The sequence below is a fragment of the Cetorhinus maximus genome, chromosome 17 (assembly GCF_964194155.1).
Source record: "Cetorhinus maximus chromosome 17, sCetMax3.hap1.1, whole genome shotgun sequence".
Classification (NCBI taxonomy): domain Eukaryota; kingdom Metazoa; phylum Chordata; class Chondrichthyes; order Lamniformes; family Cetorhinidae; genus Cetorhinus; species Cetorhinus maximus.
In genome coordinates, this window is record NC_135895.1 from 61,658,543 (window position 1) to 61,682,774 (window position 24,232).

Genomic DNA, 24,232 nt, shown 5'->3' on the forward strand with positions numbered 1-24,232 from the left:
AAATTCCATTACCCTCCGAGAATGCCTGCTCACTTCCTTCATTCACAACCTCCATTGCTGCCACACAGGCTGTCATCGGCACACACAAGCTGCCGCCAGGAAAAGCAGGAGGAGGCGGGAACATGTTGGTATTTTTTTTTTAAATCCTCTCCTCCAAACCTGCCTCCAAGGGCCCGGTAACAATATCAACCACTCTAAGCTGAGGTAAAGCCTAGTTTAGACATTGAATAAAGCTCCCTCTATTCTGAGCCAACAATCCATCTCGTCCCTGACACCTGATGCTAGTGTAGCATTGAGCATTTTTACATTTCTCATACCAAATATCCCGTGACAGTTCTAGAAAAATTGCTCTAACCTGTTTGAGAAATATCTTTTTATTTTTGAATTTGGATTAATAATGTCAATGTACATAGCACCCGCTAAAATTCTTCTCCTTCAAAGTAAGTTTGAGATTAGCCCCAGCAACAATGTTCCACTTGAGTATTTAATCATCACCGGTGTCATTGCATCTAATTCTTCCTCCCTGTGTCCCTCTTTGTTTAAATCAAATCTCATCGCGTTGTGTGAGAATCTTTTTTCATTCTTTCCCAGGACATGAAAACATTTCTTGGTGTTATTTCTCTCCTGCCATCTACAGGTTGTTAAAACCTAAGATAATCAACTAATGATGCCATTTTGACAATGCTTCTTCCCTTCTGTTTAATCTTAGTGCTATCCTGGATTTGGATTTCACAACTTTATTAAATAAAAAAGCCTCCAGTTCCATTCTTAACCAGATGTGTGTACAGTTCCTTGTAAAGGAAATTAATTATCTTAACTCCTTTTGGTGGGAATATACATCACATATCTACTTGGTGGAAAAGAGTTTCTCTGCTCCTGCTTTTGAGTCTGAAGATTGTTGGTTCAAGCTCACTCTAGGGATTTGAGCATATAATTTAGATCACAGGACTGCACTGAGGGAATATTGCAATGCCAGAAAGGTCTTAAAATGAGGAATTATGCTGAAGGCCTATTGTCCTCAAGGTGGGGCCTTGTTTCAAAGAGGGAGAGTTCTTTTCAATATCCTGGCCACCTACATCAATAAAACAAATGATCTGTTCTTTATCTCATTGCTGTTTTTAATGAAAATTGGTTGCTTTCTTTCACATGGAGTGTCATGTTAGGACAGCACCTGCCAATTTTATACTCCACAGCAGTGGAAATTGGTCTAGATCCATATTTGGGTGCATAACCAATAGTGTGCAGACAGTGAGTGCCCCAACAAGACCCGAGGCCCTCAGACCCTATTTCAATAAATTGAAAAATTTACCAATATTTTTTGAACTTCCAAAAACAATTTACTTTGATCCAACAATCAATTTGGGGTTTCTTGCCTCACCAGCAGTAGCCCTTAGCTTAGTATAGAGGGGAAAACAGAAAAAACACTTAAGCGGGCTGATTGAGGCTGTGATCTTAGAGTGACATGGAGCTGGGAGGAACACTCCTGCTCTTGGCTCCAGATCAATGTTTTTTATAAATATCTTTCTGGTGCATGGCAGCTACATGCTAGGACACATCCATGCTAGAACTGGCTCTGCTCAGTGCTAGCCTAATTTCTCAGAGGGATCAAAGGAAAGTTAGTCTCATCAGCATATGAAAGGGGCCTAATGTAGATTGGAAGATAGAAAATGTAACTCCATTTTTCAAAAAGGGAGGGAGACAGAGAAAGCAGGAAACTATGGGCCAGTTAGCTTAACATCTGTCATAGGGAAAATGTTAGAAGCTATTATTAAAGAAGCTATAGGAGAGCACTTGGATAAGTTCAAGGTAATCAGGCAGAGTCAACACGGTTTTGTGAAAGGGAAATCATGTTTAATGAAGTTATTGGAGTTCTTTGAGGAAGTAACATGTGTTGTGGATAAAGGGGAACTGGGAGATGTACTGTACTTAGGTTTCTAGAAGGCATTTGATAAAGTGCCAAATCAAAGGTTATTGTGGAAAATAAAAACTCATGGTATAGGGGGTAACATATTGGTGTGGATAGAAGATTGGCTGGCTAACAGGAAGGAGAGACTAGGGATAAATGGGTCTTTTTCAGGTTAGCAAGATGTAAGGAGTGGTGTACCACAGGGATCATTGCTGGGACCTCAACTGTTTACAATTTATATAAATGACTTGGATGAAGGGATGGATAGGATGGTTGTCAAATTTTCTGATGACACAAAGCTAGGTAGAAAAGTAAGTTGTGAAGAGGACATCATGAGGCTACAAAAGATAGGTTAAGTGGGTGGGCAAAGACCTGGCAAATGGAGAGTAAAGTGGGTAAATGTGAAATTGTCCATTTTGGTAGGAAGAATAAAAGAGAAGCGTATAATCTAAATGGTGAGATATTACAGAGCTCTGAGGTGCAGGAGCCCTGGGTGTCTTAGCGCATCACAAAAGTCTAGTATGCAGGACAGCAAGTATTTAGGAAAGTTAATAGAATGTTATCATTTATTGTGAGGGAAATTGAATACAAAAGTAAGGAGGCTATGCTTCAGTTATACAGAGAACACCACATCTGGAGTGCTGTGTACAGTATTGGCCACCTTATTTGAGGAAGGATGTAAATGCTTTGGAAGCAGTTCAGTGAAGGTTTACGAGACTAATATCTGGAATGGGCAGGTTGTCTTATGAGGAAAGGTTGAACAGGCTAGGCTTGTATCCGCTTGAGTTTAGGAGAGTAAGAGGCGATTTTTGAAACATATAAGATCCTGAAGGGTCTTGACATGGTGGATGTGGAGAAGATGCTGCCTCTTGTGGGAGAAGCTAGAACTAGGGGTCACTGTTTAAAAATAAGGGGTCGCCCATTTAAAACGGAGATGAGATGAAATTTTTTCTGAGGGTCGTGTGTCTTTGGAACTCTCTTTCTGGAAAGGTGGTGGAAGCAGAGTTTTTGAATATTTTTAAGGCAGGGGTGGATAGATTCTTGGTAAACAAGGGGATGATAGGTTATTGGGGGTAGGCAGGATGCAGATTTGAGGTTACTTTCAGATCAGCCATGATCTTATTAAATGGTGGAGCAGGCTCAAGGGGCCGAATGGCCTACTCCTGCTCCTTATTCGTATGTTTTAGGCAGCTGCCATGGCCACCTGAAAATCATCTGAGTCCAGTACAGTGTCTGATTTTATCAGGTGTCCTAAGGGCACAGAGTACTGTCCTGTAAAATTAGTCACTTCTGCCATTTTCCATCTTGAAAACGAATGCAAGAAGGACCAATTCCTTTCCCATATTATGCAATTCTAGATTCACAATTTAAACTGCATCCAAGAAAGTGCCTGGTTACTAATTCTAAAGCCTAGAGATCTCTTGCGGAATGTCTCTGCAGCTGGAGTACTTTACTTTACAATGGGCCTGCATTTATTCAGCAAGTTTTCTCTATCTGGCTGGCAATTTCAGCTGAAGAATCAAGGCCATTCTTCAGGTCAGTGAAGCAGTGCCAACAGCAGGCTGATATTGGAAGTCACAAAGACACTACACTTCTCGTTTTGGACAGAGTCCAGCCCAAGCTGTTTCTTTGTTTAAAACTTTATTCATGTATTCTTTCTCAAAATAATTTTTTTTCAGAGATACTTTGTTTTTCCTATTAAAGGGTCATTGTTTTAGCAGAAAAGCTTTTATAGTTGTTAGCTAAATGCAGTGGTGCAGTGATGCAAATTGCAACAAAACATTTGTTACGTTTTTTACTTTGATTTAAAATGATAGAAAGTGTCGCTGTAAGGCAACAGTTCAAATCAAAAAGTGGCCTGTATACAAACTCCACAGGTGCCCATCAAGACTCTTGGCCTTCTGTTCTCCGTTGGGAATTTTAATAAACCACACTCCTGGGTTTCCTAAAAGCTCAGTAAATTAATATAAAGTGTGGCTCTGCACAATACAGATTAGAAAAGCCCAGGTTTAATCCCAAATTAGGGCTAAATTGGCTGATGTTCATCAGAGTAGCAGTGGGGGAATGCTACAATTGGCCTCAATGTCCCTAAGCACAGGAGACAAAGTGATAGCTAAGGATCCTGACTCTGACCATTGGCTGAATAATGAACCCATGTGGATTTTAAATGAGGATAGGACCTGGATCAGCTGTGACACTCTTGGGTACACTGGCGGTACACAGTCTGGGTTCACAAATAAAGAACAGCCAACTGGACAGTGAAGCAGAGGGAATTGGTACCTGTGGACTGTATCAAGGGAATAGCATTTAAGGCTAAACAAAAACATTGAGTAGAAATTTACCAGTAGCTAACAGGGGATAAACAATAACCATGTAATTACATGCATGCAGGTGCCAACTAGAGATATTAATTTTGTTACCCCTATTTTTTTTTCTACCTGCAGGATTATGGATTGACTACTTACATAAAGGATCATTTTTGCCAATATTACACCTTAACCAAATTAGAGATGTCACCCACCGAAATAATTCTAAATCGATGTTCAAACAAATTGACATGACCACGGATCATAGCCCTGAATTATTTATGGACATATTGAACTTTTTAGTAAGACGTGTGTTTTTTAAAAAGGACATACAAGCAAAAGCTGGCTGAGAATGTAGAGTAACCACTTGCTGGAAAACTCCTTTCTGGATTACTTGACCAACTAGTCCAGGGAAATGAAATGTCACACCTTTTTAAGGCCTACTTCAGACAGAGGCACTTCAAAGGAAAAGATGCAATGCAAAAATTGAATTGTAATCTCCTGTGGTTGCGGAGATAATGAATGCTGATTACCATCTTAGCAGAAACCACCTCCTGTTGAGTTATATCCCAGACTGTGGACATGATCTAAGTTGAAAGAAAGCAGTTTCTGGGCAAAAGACATGTTTGTTTTTTCCCTTCCAGGAATACATAAGAAAAGGGGTTAAAAAGCCAAATGCAACCCTGGTCTGTGTGTTCTAGTTTTTGTGTTCCAGGCCTGGTGTGCGAGAGTGTGCTGTGAAGGTCACAGCTGAAGAACATCAACTAGACATCCTTGCGCTTGCAGGTAAAACAATTCTCTCTGATTGCTGGAGGAAAGTCACAAGTCAGCAAAGCAACAGTCAAAAAGGAAATGAAACAACTCCTTTCAGCTAACCTGCAGAACCATGAATCTCCAAACCCACTGCTCAACTGTCAAAGTCAGCTTTACCAGAATCACCCAACTAAATGGCTGCGACATTTTGCCAACTACTCCTCATGGACATGTCAAAAGACTGATTCATATACCTTTTTTAACCTTTATTTCTGGACTCACTTCTCATTTCTAACCTGTGTAAGTGTGTTGCATTTTTATTATTTTTCCTCACATTTTAGTAACTAATAAACTCACTCTTTCTTTGATTCAAGAAAGCCTGGTTAAATTGGCTCCTTTTAAAACATAAATACATTTGGACTGGGAAAAGGTATCCATGAGGGAAGGGATCTCTTTTAAATTAACCCTGTTGTGACCAACCGAGGGGGTTGAATAAAGAAGGGGAGCAAGTTCATCCCTCTTCACCCAGGAGGTACTGCTTTGGGGTACCTCATCCGGCATCAGAACAAATTGAGGGAACCTCACCCGGTGACCGGTCATAACAAATTCTTCTGATTTTTATAAGAACCATGGAAGTTTATATCAATAAAGGGCAGTCTGTCCATTATGTTTGTGCTAGCTCTTTACAAGAGCAATCCAAAACTCCTCACACTATCCCCCTCCATCCCTGTATGTTCCTTTGTTTTAAACATTATCTACTTTGCTTTTAGATGTAACCTAGCTGACTCATTATGATACTGGACTAGCAACCCAGAGGTAACATTTTGAAATTAGTTGTAATAATTTGTGGACTAGTGGCAGGTAAACAATCCATCGAAGTTCCAGATTGGTTCACTAATAGCCTTCAGGACAAGGAGCCTTAATAAAACTGAAATCAAATGGGGCTTAAAGGGAAAACTCTGTAGTGACTGGAATCATATCTAACATAAAGGAGGATGGTTCTGCTTGTCAGAGGCCAGTTATTACAGTCATCACTGCAGGAGGTCTTGAAAGAAGTGTTGTCAAGCCAACCAGCTTCATTGATGACTTTCTCTCTGCCAAGGTCAGGAGTCAGATTGTTTTGGCAATTCCAGTGTTCAGCTGCATTCATAAATTTTGGCTTGAATTACTTCATTATGGGAATCTATAGTAGCACCTGGAGAACATCCAGGCTTGGAATGTGATGGGTAATTATTTGTGCCAGGTAATGGCCATCTTGAATAAGGGAACATCCAGCAACCTCCTGCTTGACCTTCAACTGCACTACCATTGCTAACTTCCCCCATCACCAACATGTTGGGGATCATCACTGACAAAGAACTAAACTTAACCAGGTAAAGCAACACCATGGTTTCAAGAGAAGGGCAGGGACTGGGTATGCTGTGATGAATGGCTTAGCATCTGACCCTTCAAAGCCTCTCCAGCACCTATAAGGTTCAAGTCAGGACTGTGATGGAAAACTCACCTGGATGGGTGCAAACACACAACACTCCAGAAACTCAGGAGGCAGCTTGTTTGATCAATGTATCAATCAATGGGCACAATATCTACCCAAGTCACCACCACTGTGGCTGTAATATGTATGACTTAGAGAAGGTTACTTTGACAGTATCTCCCTTTCCTATGATTACTACCACCTAGAAGGGCAAGAACAGTGATGTTGTGAGAATTGACTTGGATATAAATTGCTAATCATTCATGGTTGCTTGGTCAACAACATTGTGAGAACACCATTATCACAAGGGCAGCAGTGGATTTTGGAAAAAGGCTTAGAACCCTCACCATTGCAGGGTAATTAGGGTTGGGTAATAAATGCAGTCTAGTCAGCATTGCCCATGTCCTGAAAACAAATCTAAAAACATGCAATTGTCCCTACCTCAATTATCCCCTTTGGCAAAGAATTCCATACTCCCATGATTCTCCACAGAAAGACATTTTTCTTAACTTTTTTCTTTTTCACTTTCAGGGATAATTTTATATCGATGGGCCCTTGTCACAGGCTTTCCAACTGGAGGAAATAATTTTACCCTTTTCATTCTTATCGCTATCTTTCTTAAATCTACCTTCTCTGCTCCAGTGGACACAGATTCAGTACCGTGTTTGCGTAAATTGATGCATTGCAGCTCTTTACCATTTAATGAACACAAATGGAGAGGGGCTGGGAGAGATTAGTGACAAAAACATTTCAATGATCGATAGAGTCAATTGTTGTCCTTTCGCAGGTGACACTGACAAATAGCCTTGCATTTAAAAAGGAGAGTGAGCCAAAGGTATAAATAAGAGTGTATGAGTTGTTAAATCATCACTTTAATTGCTCTAATCAAATCACGATAAATATACAATTCTCATAAACCACTTTGCCTTGCTTCACCCTGTTCAAAACCTCCATTAAACATCCCTCATCAGACACCATTCTTAAGTTCCTCTCAACTTCCTACTCAGTTCTTACCCTGAGCTGTGAAGCACCTTAGGACATTTTGCTACATCAAAGGCTTTATATAAATGGAAATGTATTACTAACTTGTAAAAATCTATAACTGGCTTTATAAAGCCTTTGTACTGGCGCAGTCTAGTTGCAACCACTTCTGGCTTGTCATCGTCACGCTGGATTAAAATCTCCCCAGTAAGGTCGTCAATTCCCTGCAGGGAAAAAAATTAAGTTAAATCATAATAAAGAACTGCTTTTCATCAAAAATCCTTCACAACAACAATGTTAATTCCATTATCTTTGAAATAGGCAACATCATGGTTGAAAGGAGAACAAAAAAAAGCACCCTCCTATTTCAAGTCTTTATTTATAGCTTGAACGTGGGAGGACAGCAGAACCTCTCATCGCAGGTGTTGCAGTAAATAAGATCAGTTGTATTTCTATTAGTCTTGAGTATTACTTATGTTTTCTTCTTAATTGTGGTTTGGTTAAACATATAATTAACCCAGCTCTTTAAAAGTTTATGCTTGGATCAAGATGTTAAAGATTAATTCTTTATAAAATGATCAATTATAACACAGAGTACTTCCTCGTGCCATTTAATTAATCAATACAACAGAACTTAGATTTGACTTTAGAGTATAAAGAAAGCATTTTCTTTATTGTTAAGGTTATGCTGTATCTTTTTAAACTTAATTCTTATCTGTTCCTTGAGCTTTCCCACACCTGGCAATCTTCACAAGTAAAAGGCAGGTAGTATGTTGTCTTCCCAGTCCACTTCCCAAGCTCTTCGAAACCTAAATCCTAATACAAGCACTTCAATTAGAGAAGGAGATACCTGGCAGTGGCAGTTATCAGTCAATCAGGTGAAAATAGCTGGTTGAATAGGTATTAATTACTGTAGCAGGAAGCTAAGCTAGCTAGCGACTTTTTCAGAGGCTCTATAGAAGCAGGCAGATTTTTCAAACGACACAGAGTAAGGGGACCCGGGAAGGAACTACACCTGACTGAGACTTAGACCAAGGGTGAAATCTTCCGAGCCCACTGGTGATGAGTGTGATCGGTGGTGTGTGCGGAAAATATATCCGGACCCACTTCACAACGGCATGAAGGCAGGTTGCGATCTTCTGCTCAGCACACCGATGGCAGGCCGCATTTCCCACCATTGGTCGGCAGGGAGCTAATTGTAACACATCTGCATATACTTAAAAGGCCACCCTGCCAGGCTCTTGGAACCCCACTGTGTCGTCTGTCCATGCCGGTGTGCTTTCCCACTGATGTCATTCACAACAGCATACAGGCGACGTGCATTTGGCAGCCTTCACTTTGGGGGAACTGAGGTGAGTGAGCAACAGCGTTCTCCATAGCTCGCCCATTGTTTGCAGGCCTCAGGGGCACTGGGGGTTAGGGGAAACTGATAGGAAGCAACTGCTGGTGGGGGTGCAAGGAGGGGGTGTCAGGCGCAAGTGCTGGCCAGCCTCAGAGGCGGCTGCTGAATGGTGGGGGGGCGGTCAAGTGCTGCCCTGGTGCTGCATCCCACGCACAGGCAATCAAGGTGGGGGGGCAGGGTAAGCGAGGGAAATGGCCACACATTAGGGACACCTGTATAAACTGACCATGTTTCTGCAACTAAGACAGATCAGGCGCAGCCACAGTGATATGATTGGGGTCAGGCTCCTAGCATGCCCAACCATGCAAGCATCGTGGAGGCACCAAAGAGTCACCAAGCGCTCCATACCCTATCCCCCCACCCCTCTGGCACAGACTTCGGGTCCGCCACCACTTCATTGGACCACAGAGCAGTTGGACTGCACACGTTGTATAATCTCCTTGCCAATGCTGGTCATGTAGCAGTCACTGCTGGAGGCGCTCACAGCCCCTTGCAATCTCAGCATCCTGGTTTGGACCAGTGTCCCCCATGTTGCAGGTTGACGGGGCAACCATGCAGCTCACTCATCGCTGGCCATCCCAGGGGCAATGAGCACTCTCCAGGAAGCATTAAGGGGCGGTCACACAGGGCCAGGAAAGGTGCTAAGTACAGCCATGATAACCATGCCTCTCTCTCTTTCATGCTGCAGGAGGAACACATCAGGAGCATGGATTCTGGTGACCTAGCTGTATGCCTGTTGGCCTACAGAGACGGTAGAAGGAGGAGGAGAGAGCAACTGAGGCTCCTGGCTGCGCAAAGGGAGGAGCAGCAACCTCATGAAGAAATATATCCCTCGACATCCAGGGTTCCCTGGATTTGTTGGTCTCATCCTTGGTCTTTATTGGGATATGTTCGCCCTGTACCCTCCCTATTTCCTTCTTGAATAAGTCCCACTGCTCTGACAAAGATTTACCAAAAGTAGCTGCTCCCAGTCCACTCTGGCCAAATCATAGCTGATCTTATTAAAATCGGCCTTCCCCATTGGGAAAACAGCGGAAGGCCTAGAGGAGTATAGAATGTATAGGGGGGAGCTTGAAAAGGAAATTAAGAGAGCAAAAAGGGGGCATGAAAAAACATTGGCAGGTAAAATAAAGGAAAATCCAAAGTTATTTTACAAGTACATTAAGAGTAAGAGGAAAACTAGGGTAAGAGTAGGGCCCATTAAGGAGCATAGTGGTAATTTGTGTGTGGAGCCGGAAGATGTAGGTAAGGTTCTAAATGAATACTTTGTGTCGGTGTTCACAAGTGAGAGGGACGATGTGGGTATAGAAATCAGGCAGAAGGACTGTGATATAATTAAAGAAATTTGCATAGAAAGGGAGGAGGTTCTAAGTGGTCTGGCAGGCTTAAAAGTAGATAAATCTCTAGGCCCAGATGAAATGTATCCCAGGCTGTTGAGTGAGGCAAGGGAGGAGATAGGGGCACTGACAATAATTTTCAATACCTCTCTGGCCACAGGAGAGGTGCCAGAGCACTGGAGGACAGCCAATGTGGTACCGTTATTCAAGAAGGGAAGAAGGGATAAACCAGAGAACTACAGGCTAGTCAGTCTAACCTCAGTGGTGGGAAACTATTGGAAGCAATTCTGAGGGACAGAATTAATCTACACTTGGAGAGGCAGGGATTAATCAAGGACAGTCAGCATGGTTTTGTTAAGGGGAGGTCATGTCTGACCAATTTGATTGAATTTTTCGAAGAGGTGACCAGGTGTGTAGATGAGGACAATGCATTTGACGTAGTCTACTTGGACTTTAGCAAGGCTTTTGATAAGGTCCCGCATGGGAGATTGATAACGAAGGTAAGAGCCCATGGGATCCAAGGCAATTTGGCAAATTGGATCCAGAATTGGCTGAGTGGCAGGAAGCAGAGGGTGATGGTCGAGGGGTGTTTTTGTGACTGGATGCCTGTGTCCAGTGGGTTCCACAAGGATCGGTGTTGGGTCCCTTGCTGTTTGTAGTATATATTAATGATTTAGACTTGAATGTAGGAGGGTTGATCAGTAAGTTAGCGGGTGACACAAAAATTGGTGGGGTGGTAAATAGTGAGGAGGATAGCCTTTGAATTACAAGAGGATATAGATGGACTAGTTAGATGGGCTGATCAGTGGCAAATGGAATTTAATCCATGAAGTGATGCACTTGGGCAGGACAAGGAAGGCACGGGAATACACAATGAATGGTAGGACCCTGGAAAGTACCGAGGATCAGAGGGACCTTGGTGTGCATGTCCACCGGTCCCTTAAGATAGCGGGACAGGTAGATAAGGTGGTTAAGAAGACATATGGGATACTTGCCTTTATTAGCCGAGGCATAGAATATAAGAACAGGGAGGTTATGCTGGAACTGTATAAAATGCTGGTTAGGCCACAGCTAAAGTATTGCGTGCAGTTCTGGAATCCGCATTATAGGAAGGATGTGATTGCACTAGGGAGAGTGCAGAGGAGATTTACCAGGATGTCACCTGGACTGGAGAGTTTTAGTTATGAGGAGAGATTGGATAGACTGGGGTTATTTTCCTTGGAGCAGAGGAGATTGAGGGGGGACATGATTGAGGTGTATAAAATTATGAGGGGCATAGATAGGGTAGACAGGAAGGAACTTTTCCCCTTGGTGGAGGGAACAATAGCCAGGAGGCATAGATTTAAGGTAAGGGGCATGAGGTTTAGAGGGGATGTGAGGAAGAATTTTTTCACTCAGAGGGTGGTGGGAATCTGGATCTCACTGCCTGAAAAGGTGATAGAGGCAGAAACCCTCTTAACATTTAAAAAGTATTTGGATGTGCGCTTGCGATGTCATAGCATACAAAGCTATGGGCTTAGTGCTGGAAAATAGGATTAGAGTAGATAGGTACTTGTTTGACCAGCGCAGACTCGATGAGCCGAAGGGTCTTTTTCTGTGCTGTAGACCCCTATGACTCTAAGGCTCCCGCACACACTGCCCTGGAGCGACAGCAAGCCCTGGCTGGTCAGCGCTGAGCGACACCCAGGGTCTACAGACCGCCTGCCATTCCTGCAGATGACTGAGCACCAGAGTCGCCGACGACTGCGCATGTCTAGGGACCTGGTAGCTCACATCTGCCACCTACTGCAAGACTTGGCACCAAGGGTGCATGGAGGGCATCCACTGCCAGTGGCTGTGAAAGTGACCGTGGTGCTCAATTTCTATGCCAGTGGCTCCTTTCAGGACTCCACAGGCGACCTCTGTGGGATTTCCCAATCCACCACCCACAAATGCATCCTTGAGGTCACGGATGCCATCTTCTCCATGGCACACAACTTTGTGCATTTCGCCTGGGACTGGCACAGCCAGGATGCGAGGGTCATTGGATTTTCCCAGATCTCGGGATTCCCACAGGTGTAGGGTGTGGTTGACTGCACTCATGTGGCGCTCAGGTCTCCGTCGCTACACTCGGTGGACTACATCAACTGCAAGGGCTTCCACTCATTGAATGTGCAGCTGATGTGCGACCACCAGAAACCCAGAAATCCTGCAGGTATATGCACGGTTTCCAGGGAGTGTGCACAACGTCTACATCCTGAGTCATTCACAGATCCCCTGCAGTCTTCCAGGGTCCATAGAGGCTGCAGGTTTGGCTCCGTGGGGACATGGGCTACCCGCAGAGGCCGTGGCTGATGACAGCCGTGCGGCGGCCTCAGACTGCAGCAGAGCGACACTATAATGAGGCTCATGCAGCAGCTCGCAACTTGGTGGAGCAGACCAGTGGGAAGCTGAAAATGCGGTTCCAGTGCCTGGACCGGTCTGGTGGATCCCTGGAATACAGTCCGCAGAGGGTATCACACATCATCATCGTCTGCTGCGCCTTTTACAATCTGGCGCTGCAACGGGGAGAGGAGCTGGCTGAGGAGGAGATGGAGGAGCTGCACATCTCCTCTAATGAGGAGAACACCAATGGCAATGAGGGTGAGGGGGTCCTCGATGGTGACGATAACGGGGATGAGGCTCTCACACTGGTTAGATGAGGCAGGCACACTCGGGAGGCCCTCATAGCTGCCAGATTTGTGGAGGATGATGACAACATGGAGTGAGGTGTCCCTGTAGATCCTCACATCACAGTTGTGAACGTTTGACTGTGAGAACACTCCTGTAATGGAGATGCAGTGGAGGCTCTAAGAGTCGCTCGATCGCAGGAGGATGATGACAACATACAGGGAGAACACTCCATAGATCTTCACATAGCCTCTCTGAATGCCTGACTCCTGTCTGGCCGAGGGCAGCTTGTTTGCGCTCCATGATCAGGGCTATCACAGAGACGCAGCTATGAAACCTTAGACGCATCTGATGCTGTGTCTGCCTTCACCACCTGAGTCCTTCGGAAGCTGGTGCACAGCATCGCTGGTCGCAGACGCTGGTGTGATCGGGGACAGCCCCACTTTAAAGGTGCTGAGAGCACACAGTGAGAATGACAGAACTCTGTGGCTCCTGCCCACTATGTTCTGGCAGCAATGACCAGCACTGCCGAGGTACAGGCATCAGTAATGTTTCCAGGGAGTGTGAGGCTGGACCATCACTGTGGTCTGGAGGCTGCACAGAGCATGGGGAAGAGGCCCTGGACTGAGACACCTGTCTTTTATCTTGTGCAGAAAGGTTCACATCTGAGTGACAAGAACACTGCTCATCAGAACAAGGAGCCACAGGCAGGGAGACATTCTTAGGAGTTTATTGAGAATAGTGAACAGTATGTACAAGTGACCAACACCCATGGCCAGGCTGTGCAACTACTTTTATCTAACTTTCCTAATCTTGCCGCTACATCTTGGTGCTTCCCGGACATCCACAGCAGAGGTGGAGGCAGCCTGCTGACTGCTATGCCCTGTCTGTGATGATCTTGGCAGGCGTCTTCTGGAGGGCCGAGACTTAGAGGGCCCCGGCCTGCTTTTAGGGTCCTGCTGTGTGGCAGTGGCACCCTCCTCGGCCTGTGAAGCTGGATCTGCGGAGGTCACAGGAAGAAGGGAGTCAGATGGGCTGGTCACTCCTAGAGTCACCTGGATGGATGGCCCTGGAGTGTGCACCTGTTGATCCTCCTCCCTATGGGTGTCTGAGGGCCCCTGGCTGACTCTGTGAGTGGAAGAGGTAGCTGGAGTGAGATCAAGATGCCCAGCACCCCTCTCACGTACATACTGTTGGAGGCCAACTATGGCATCAGCAATGGAGTTAAGCCCGTGCAGCAGTGCAGGAGTGACGTCCTGGACCAAGGTCTCCATGGTGGCTGCCATCCTGCCAGTGTTGACCTCGGTGCGTTGCAATGCCAGCGCTATCACCTTGGTCTGAAGATGGACGGACTCCTCCATTGTGCTTTGCAATCTGAGGACTGCAGTGGACATCCCTTCCTGTTGTTCCCTAGCTTGCATTTGCAGCTCTAGCAACTGTGATGACCGAGTCCAGAGGCTCTTCATCTGACTCGGACTCGGCAATGTTCTGGCCTCCAGCAGTCCTCTGAGTGCCGGATTCCAGTAAAGTCCCTGCCTCTGCCTGTTGTGGATCAGAAAGTGCGATGTGCTCACCAGATTGTGATCTCGAGGCTGCTCTAAAGCTAGGTCCCACCAAGGTATGTGTCTCTGCGCTAGTGGAGGGTGTGGGTGAGTACTGTGATGGGTCTTCAGGGAGGGTGCCTTCAGATTCCTCTTCAGAGGTTTCTTTGGGGCTTGATTGGAGGCCCTGGATCATGGACTCTGTCGGCTGTTTGGCAGATGTGCCTGCAAAAGCAAGGAGAGATAATTAGTGCATGGCAGTGGCCTGGGAAAGAGGACACATCACTCATAGCATGGTTGTCTGATGGATGTTGCACTGCTGGATCCTCACTTGGTAGAGCAGTGCCGACCTCACAGCCAGCACAGGACCGGTCCTGGTCATCACCGGTCAGCTGGATAGCTCTACTGAATTCTCACAGAACCTTGATTTCCGGCATCCCTCCACCTGTCTGCGACCTTTCCCTCCTGTTGTGAGCCAGTTTGTCCTGCATGGATAGAGATAGGGAGAGTGTAAGCAGGACGCCTGCCGGGCCAGATGATAAGTATGCCTGGCCTGTGTGGATGGTGAGTGGTCCCATGGACGGGATGAGGACAATGATGGTGTGTGTGAAAGAGCAAATGGTGATGTCCATTGCACTGGCAGTGAGTGAGGGCCCTGTGGGTGTGTCATGGGTTTGTGAATGTGTGAGTTTGGAGTGATGCAAAGAGTGACTTACCCTGGTGGAACAGAGGAGATTATTCATCCTTTTGCGGCACTGAGTGGCTGTCCTCCTCTGCAGGGTGTTCACGCTGACCACCGCCTCCCAAGTCGGGTTGGTGACGTTGCTGTCCATCCTGCGGGAAGAGCGGGGATACAGCACATCCCAGCGGGCCTCCACGGCATCCAGCAGCCGCTCGAGGGACCCATTGTTGAAGCAGGGGGCTTTTTGCCTTTGCTGGCCATGTCTCCCAGGCAGTGGTGTTGAGCTGGTGGCGATGAGCGCTTTGCTGGCGGCTGCCTTTTAAAGATGGCAGCTGGCATGATGCAACAGCGGGGTGATGGCACGCTGGTGAATAAGAGCCCCTCTGCCATGGAAATGGCATGTTTCCTGGAATAAGTAATGAGGCGGGCTCGGAAAGATACAGCTTGAAAACCCACTTTTTTCATCGGCTGGTAGGACACCATTTTACCCGCCCACTACCGCACTTAGTGCAATTCTGGGAAAATTCCACCCCAAGTGTGTAGTTGGGAATTTGGTTCAAGTAGGAATTCATTTATTAGCAATAGTGGAGATTATTAATTAAGAAAATTAAATTAATTAAACACGTAATAAAGATGGAAGGTCAGGTGACAGGTTGAGGCTGCAGTATGTGAAGGCTGATGGATGACAGTGTGATCCATAGCAACCACATCTGCAGTTAGTGCTTGCGGCTCGAGGAGTTTTGGCTCAGAGTCAGTGAGCTGGAGACTGAGCTACAGACACTGTGATGCATCAGGGAGGGGGAAAGTTACCTGGACACTTTGTTCCAGAAAGCAGTCACACCCCTTAGGATAGAGTCATCTGCCTTGTGAGTGGTCAGGGACAGGAGGGTGTCACTGTGAGGCAGGCAAGTGAATCGAGAAGGTAGAAGTCAAGGTGCCTCAGCTCTTGCAATTGTCCAGCAGATTCAAGGTTCTTGCAGCTTGTTTGAATGAGAGCAAGGGCTTCAAATTGGATGAGTGAACTGACCATGGCACCATGTACAGGAAGCAATTCAAGCAGGGGGAGTAAATAGGAATGTAGTGGTAGGAGGGGACAGTATAGTCAGGAGGATAGAGACAGTTCTTTGTAGCCAAGAGTGAGGGTCTAAATAGCTATGTTGCCTGCCCGGTGCTAGTGTTTGGGACATCTACTCTGGGCTGGAAAGGAACTTGCAGTGAGAGGGTGAGGATCCAGTCTTTGTGGTCCACTTGGCACCAATGACATAAATAGGATTAGGAAAGGGGTTCTGTTTAGGAAGTATGATCAAATAGGGGCTAAGTTAAAAAGCAGAACCTCAAAGATAATAATCTCTGGATTATTACCTGAGCCATGAGTAAATTGGCATGGGATAAATAAGACTAGAGAGAAGAATGCTTGGCTCAAAGACTGGTGTGGGAGAAATGGGTTTCGATTCATGGGGTTCTAGCACCAGTATTGGGGAAAATGGGAGCTGTACCACTGAGATGGTCTTCATCAAAACCGTGCTTGGACCAGTGTTCTGGCGAGTCATATAACTAGGGAGGTAGAGAGGGCTTTAAACTAAACAGTCGGGAGAAGGGATCATGTGAGGGGAGATGTGGTAAGTTACAGGAAAACGACAAGGTAATAGAACAGGGTAGCAATTTGGGTAACGGCAACCAGAATGTGGCAAGAAGGGACAGAGAGTACAAACTTAAGAGGGCACCAGCAGATAAGGCTAGAGATTACAACAATGATAAAAAGAGAGAGGTAAAGCTCTGTATCTGAATGCACACAGCATTCATAACAAAATGGAGGAATTGTTAGCACAGATAGAAATAAATATGTATGACCTGATTGCCATTTCGGAGACATGGTTGAAAAATGACCAAGGCTGGGACCTAAATATTGCAGGTATTCGACATTCAGGAAGCTAGGAAAAGGTGGTGGGGTGGTAGCTCTGTTAATTAAGGATACCGTTAGTGAGAAATGACCTTAGCTTGAAAGAGCAAGGTATACAATCAGTTTGAATAGAGGTAAGAAATATGAAGGGTAAGAGGTCACTTGGGGAAATAGTTTATAGGCCCCCTATCATTAGTTACACTGTAGGAGAGAGCATATCGGAAGAAATAAATGGGGAATACAAGAAAGATACTGCAATAATCATGGGTGACTTTAATTTACATGTAGATTGAGTGAATCAGATTTGCAAAAGTAACACAGAAAATGAGTTCATAGTGTATTCAGGACAATTTCTGAGAGCAGTATATTCTAGTGCCAGTCAAGAAGCAGGCCATTCTAGGGAGGCAATGGTGTAGTGGTATTGTCGCTGGCCTAGTAATGCAGAGACCCAGGGTAATGCTCTGGGAACCCAGAGGTTTAAATCCTGCCATGGTGGAATTTGAATTCAATAAAAATCTGGAATTTAAAAAGTCTAATGATGACCTGCCCTTTTAGGGAACGAAATCTGCTGTCCATCTGTCCATCCCGGTCTGGCCTACATGTGACTCCAGATGCACAGCAATATGGTTGACTCTTAAATGCCCTCTGATTAAGACCTAGCAAGCCACTCAGTTGTATCAAATCGCTATAAAGCCTCAAAAAAGGAATGCAACCAGACAGACCACCCGGCATCGACCTAGGCACAGGAAATGACCTGTTGACCCTGCAAACCTTACTAACATCTGGGGGCTAGTGCCAAAACTGGGAGAGCTGTCTCACAGACTAATCAAGCAATAGATTGATATAGTCGTCCTCACAGGATCATATCTTACAGATAATGTCCCAGACACCACCATCACCATCCCTGGGTATGTCTTGTCCCACCGGCAGGACAGACCCAGCAGAGGTGGCGGCATAGTGGTATACAGTCGCGAGGAAGTTGCCCTGGGAGTCCTCAACATCAACTCCGGACCCCATGAAGTCTCATGGCATCAGGTCAAACATAGGCAAGGAAACCTCCTGCTGATTACCACATACCACCCTCCCTCAGCTGACAAATCAGTGCTCCTCCATGTTAAACACCACTTGGAGGATGGCAGGGGTGCCTGGGTGGGGGATTTCAATGTCTATCATCAAGACTGGCTTGGTAGCACCACTACTGAGTGAGCTGGTTGAGTCCTGAAGGACATATTTGCTAGACTAGGTCTGCGGCAGGTGGTGAGGGGACCAATAAGAGAGAAAAAACAGACTTGACCTCATCCTCCCCAACCTTCCTGCCTCAGATGCATCTGCCCATGACCGTATCGGTAGGAGTGACGGCTGCACAGTCATTGTGGAGACGAAGTCCTGCTTTCACATTGAGGATACCCTCCATCATGCTGTGTGGCACTACCACCATGCTAAATGGGATAGATTTTGAACAGATCTAGCATCTCAAGACTGGGCAGCCATGAAGCGCTGTGGGTCATCAGCAGCAGCAGAATTGTACTCGAACACAATCTGTAACCTCATGACCTGGCATATCCCCGACTCTGCCACTACCACCAAGCCAGGGGATCAATTATGGTTCAGTGAAGAGTGCAGGAGAGCATGTCAAGAGCAACACCAGGCATACCTAAAAATGAGGTGTCACTCTGGTGAAGCTATAATACAGGACTACTTGCGTGCCAAACAGCATAAGCAGCAAGTGATAGACAGGGTTAAGCGATCCCACAACCAACGGATCAGATCTAAGCTCTGCAGTCCTGCCATATCCAAACATGAATGGTGGTGAACAATTAAACAACTCACTGGAGGAGGAAGCTCCACAAATATCCCCATCCTCAATGATGGGGGATCCCAGCACAGCAGCGCAAAAGGTAAGGCTGAAGCATTTGCTACAATCTTCAGCCAGAAGTGCCGAGTGGATGATCCATCTTGGCCTCCTCCAGAGGTCCCCAGCATCACAGGTGCTAGTCTTCAGCCAATTCGATTCACTCCACGTGATACCAATAAACGGCTGAAGGCACTGGATACTGCGAAGGCTATGGGGCCTGACAATATTTGGCAATAGTACTGAAGACTTGTGCTCCAGAACTTGCTGCACCCCTAGCCAAGCTGTTCCAGAACAGCTACAACACTGGCATCTACCTGGCTATGTGGAAAATTGCCCAGGTATGTCCTGTGCAATAAAAAACAGGACAAATCCAACTCGGCCAATTATCACCCCATCAGTCTGCTCTCGATCATCTGTAAAGTAATGGAAGGAGTCATCAACAGTGCTATCAAGCGGCACTTGCTTATCAATAACCTGCTCACTGATGCCCAGTTTGGGTCTGCCAGGGCCACTCAGCTCCTGACCTCATTACAGCCTTGGTTCAAACATGGACAAAAGAGTTGAACTGCTGAGGTGAGGTGAGAGTGATTGCCCTTGACATCAAGACCACACTTGATAGGGTGTGGCATCAAGGAGCCCTAGCAAAACTGGAGTCGATGGGAATCAGGGGGAAAACTCTCCACTGGTTGGAGTCATACCTAGCACAGAGGAAAATGGTTGTGGTTGTTAGAGGTCAGCAAAACCTGGACAATATCCAGGCTTGAGCTGACAAGTGGCAAGTAACATTCAGGCCACACAAGTGCCAGGCAATGACCATCTCCAACAAGAGAGAATCTAACCATCACCCCTTGACGTTCAATGGCATTACCATCACTGAATCCCCCACTATCAACATCCTGGAGGTTACCATTGACCAGAAACTGAACTAGACTAGCAATATAAATACTGTGGCTACAAGAGCAGGTCAGAGGCTAGGAATCCTGCGGTGAGTAACTCACCTCCTGAGTCTCTAAAGCCTGTCCACCATCTACAAGGCACAGGTCAGGAGTGTGATGGAATACTCCCCACTTGCTTGGATGAGTGCAGCTCCCACAGCACTCAAGAAACTTGGCACCATCCAGTCAAAGCAGTCCGTTTGATTGGCATCACATCCACAAACATTCACTCCCTCCACCACTGACGCACAATAGCAGCAGTGTGTACCATCTACCAGATGCACTGCAAGAATTCACCAAGGCTCCTTAGACAGCACCTTCCAAACCCACTACCGCTACCATCTAGAAGGACAAGGGCAGCAGATAGATGGGAACACCACCACCTGGAAGTTCCCCTCCAAGTCATTCACCATCCTGACTTGGAAATATATCGCCGTTCCTTCACTGTCACTGGGTCAAAATCCTGGAACTCCCTTCCTAACAACACTGTGGGTGTACCTACACCACATGGACTGCAGTGGTTCAAGAAGCAGCTCACCACCACCTTCTCCAGGGCAACTAGGGATGGGCAGTAAATGCTGGCCCAGCCAACGAAGCTCACATCCTGTGAAAGAATAAAAAAAATAAGATTAATCAATAACCTCATAGTAAAGAGCTTCTCGGCAACAGCAATCATAACATGATAGAATTTCATGCTCAGTTTAAAGGTGAGAAGTATGGGCCTAAGACTTGTGTTCTAAACCTAAATAAAGGTATGAAGGCAGAGTTGGCTAAAGTGAACTAGGAAACTAGGTTAAAAGGTGAGGTAGTATAAATGCGGTGGAAGACTTTTGAGATGTTTAATAATTCTCAGCAAAGATTTATCCCAATGAGAAAGAAAGATTATTTGAGAAGGATGCATCATTCATGGCTAAATAATGAAGTTAAAGATGGTATCAACTTGTAGGAAACACTATACATTCTGCAAAAATTAGTGGCAGGTCAGAAGATTGGACAATTTTTAAGAACCAGCAAAGAATGAATTAAAAAAAAGAGGGAGAAGGTTGAGTATGAGAGAAAGTCAGCTAGAAAGCTGAAAACAGATAGCAATTGTTTCTACAAGCATTTAAAAAGGAAAAGAATGAAAAAAAATTCAGTATCGGCTCTCTAGGGTGTGAGTTTGGGGAATCAATAATGGAAAACAAGGAAAAAGCAGAAGTGTTAAATAGGTATTTTGTGTCTGTCTTCAGTGTACGAGACTCAGAAAACTTCCCAAAAATACTTGAAAATCAAGAGGAAAAGGGAGGGATGAACTTAAAACAATCACCATCACCAGGGAAACGATAGTGGGAAAACTATTAGTCCCAAAGTCTGACACATCCCCAGGATCTGATGGCCTGCATCTTAGTGTCTTAAAAGAAATGGCTGCAGAGGTGGCAGAAGCATTAGTTATAATCTTCCATAATTCCTGAGTTTCTGGAGGAGCCCCAGGAGTTTGGAAAATAGCAAATGTAACTCCTTTATTCAAGAAAGGAGGGAGACAGAAAACATGGAACTATAAGCCAGTTAGCCTAACACCTGTCATGTGGAAACTGCTGGAATCCATTAATAAGGAGGCTATAGCATGATATATAGAAAATCATAATGGGATCAGGCAGAGTCAACATGGTTTTGTGAAAGGGAAATTGTGTTTAACTAATTTATTAGAGTTCTTTGAGGAAGTAGAAAGCAATGTGGATAAAGGAGGACCTGTAGATGTGGTGTACTTAGATTTTTAAAAGGCATCTGATAAAGTGCCATATAAAAGGTTCTACACAAAGTAACAGCTCACGGTGTAGAGGTAACATGTTAGCATGCATAAAGGCTGGTTAGCTAACAGCAAGCAGGGAGTTTGAATAAATTGGGTTTTTTTTTGGGTCGGCAAGCTTGTATCTAGTGGGGTGCCACAGGGATCAGTGCTGGGCCCTCAACTATTTACAATGACGTGGACAAAGGGACCAAATGTATGCTAGCTAATTTTTGCAGAACACACCTCTGAAAGGTGAAATTGAGGAAAGCTGCGCCTGCCTTACCAAGGAGGTGATGTCCACTGACAGAAATTGCTGTTGAATAGATAGGTAGGAAAGTGAGTTGTCAAGAGGAGACAACAGTCTACAAAGGGATAGAGATAGGTTAAGTGAGTGGGTAGATGGACTATAACGTGGGAAAATGTGAGCTTGCCCACTTTGGCAGGAAGAATAGAAAAACATTATACATTTAAACGAGAGAGATTGCAGAGCACAGTGGTACAGCAGGATGTAGGTGTCTTGGTGCATGAAGCACAATAAGTTAATATGCAGGCACAGCAAGTGATTAGGAAGACAAATGGAATGTTAGTGTTTATTGCAATGAGAATGGAATATAAAAGAAGGGAGGTTTTACTGTAGCTGTACTGGGCTTGGTGAGACCATATCTGGACTACTGTGTCCAGTTTTAGTATCTTCCTTTGCAAAAGGATATAATTGTGTTCAGAGCAGTTCAGAGAAGGTTCACTCAACTTAATCTTGGATGAAGGGCTTATCTTATGAAGAAAGTTTGAACAGGTTGTGCTTTTACCCATTGGAGTTTAGAAGAACGAGAGGTTATCTTATTGAAATGTATAAGATCCTAAGGGGACTTGATAGGGTGGATACCAGGAATGTGTTTCCTCCTGTAGGTGACGCAGTTTAAAAAAATAGGAGATTGTCCTTTTAAGATGGAGATGACGAGAATTATTTTCTCTGAGTGTCATGGAATGCTCTTCCCCAGAAAACAGTGGAAGCTGGACCACTGAATTTATTCAAGGCTGAGCTAGATAGAATGAATGACAAGATCGAGCTCATATATGCTGTTAAGTGCTTTGGCCTGGGGAAGTGTATGGGGAAAACCTGAGCTCAGAAGAATAAAGGGATCATATTAGGAGCCTATAGTTTGACAGTGAAACTAGCAGGAGGAGCTACTCCTCCAAACCTCAGAGTAAAACCTCATCTACTTTTTGAAATTCAATACTCAACTATAATATACCTAAAGGTGGGAACACCACCATCTGGTAGTTCCCCTCCAAGTCACTCACCATCCTGACTTGGAAATATATCGCCGTTCCTTCACTGTCACTGGGTCAAACTCCCTTCCTAACAGCACTATGGGTGTACCTACACCACATGGGCTGCAGCGGTTCAAGAAGGCAGCTCACCACCAACTTCTCAAGGTCAAATAGGGATGAGCAATAAATGCTGGCCCAGCCAACGAAGCCCGCATCCCATGAATGAATAAAAAATAAAAAGGTAATTTGAAAACTTTGTGTAGGGAAGGGCAAAGCTTATAGAATTATGCATCAATTTTATTACAATGATGTCATGTGCAAATAGCTTGATACATTTAAATGCAATTTGCCACTACTGCTTTGCCTCCTGTTAGGAAGTGATGCTGTTAGCAGGCTATTTAGCAATGATGGGCATCACAGTGAAGCTTATCCTGTTCTTGTCCACATACAACATTTTGCATCAGGACCCACTTGCTGATATACTTCATTTTCATCCTCCCTAGCCCAGAAGCACAAAGACCAATTGCAGCATCTGTCTTGCCACCCTGACTGGGACCAAATGTCAAACCTTCTTTGTGTCTTTATAGCTCAATTTCATACCCAGCAGTCCATTTTCAAAGATCAGGTGATCTAATTCATCCATCAGATACTAGAAGAATTCAAATGGTGTAACATTGTGAAGTAGGCAAAAGATTAGCACTAAGGAAACTGTGGAGATGATGGGCAGGAAATGGTGTGCAGCACTGATGCAATCAATGCTGTCTTGGCAACAGCCTCAACCTAACCATCTATGTGAATGCCCAGAACTCTGTAAGTGATAAAGGAAAATATATCAAAGCTAAAATAGATGTAAATGAATCATTACCAACTAGTCACAAGGGTAAGTGGCTTAAATATCTTTCAATTCTTCAGTTTATTTTCTCCCTGCTCTTGTTTGGGTCTATCATGCCCAAGAGAATTTGAAGGCCATTTGCACTGTTACTCTACGTGGTGTATAAGAACACACTTTCTGTTTAATAACACTGTTTAATAAAACACTCTGGGGAAAACTTCAAAGCACTGCTATGCAGACTCTGCCAGTTTCCTCAGGGGCAGACAGCGCTGCCACCTGTGCAACCTGTATGGCATTCACCATTGATACAATTGTGCTGTGCAGGTAGTGGCCTGTGGTGCCCCTGTGCAATTGACATGGTTGCATAGCGCCGCTCAAATTTCCCCCTTCTTGACTTCTCTTCCCTCCCATGTCGTGTTGCCTGTCCTCTGTTCCATAGACTAGACTCGTGTCTCTTGAGTATAGAAGACTAAGAAGTATTCAAATTGAGATGTTTAAGATGTTTGAAAGACTTGATAGGGTAAACCAGTGTGAGAGTGCAGAACAAGGGTGAATAACCTTAGCTTGAGCTAAACTGTTCAGAAGTAATTTCAAGAAGCACTATCACATGAAGGGTAGTGGAAATCTGGAACACTCTAC

General features: G+C 45.0%; 1 protein-coding gene across 1 annotated transcript in view; it reads right to left on the reverse strand.

Moving 5' to 3' along the window:
- ak4 (adenylate kinase 4) overlaps nt 1-24,232 on the reverse strand; it is a 54,051-nt gene that overhangs the window by 16,701 nt on the left and 13,118 nt on the right. Inside the window, exons 4-5 of the mRNA XM_078561771.1 lie at nt 22,548-22,606; nt 7,526-7,644 (exon numbers count right to left, since the gene is read on the reverse strand). Of these exons, the coding sequence (XP_078417897.1) occupies nt 7,526-7,644; nt 22,548-22,606 (178 nt within the window). The remainder of the gene's footprint in view (nt 1-7,525; nt 7,645-22,547; nt 22,607-24,232) is intronic.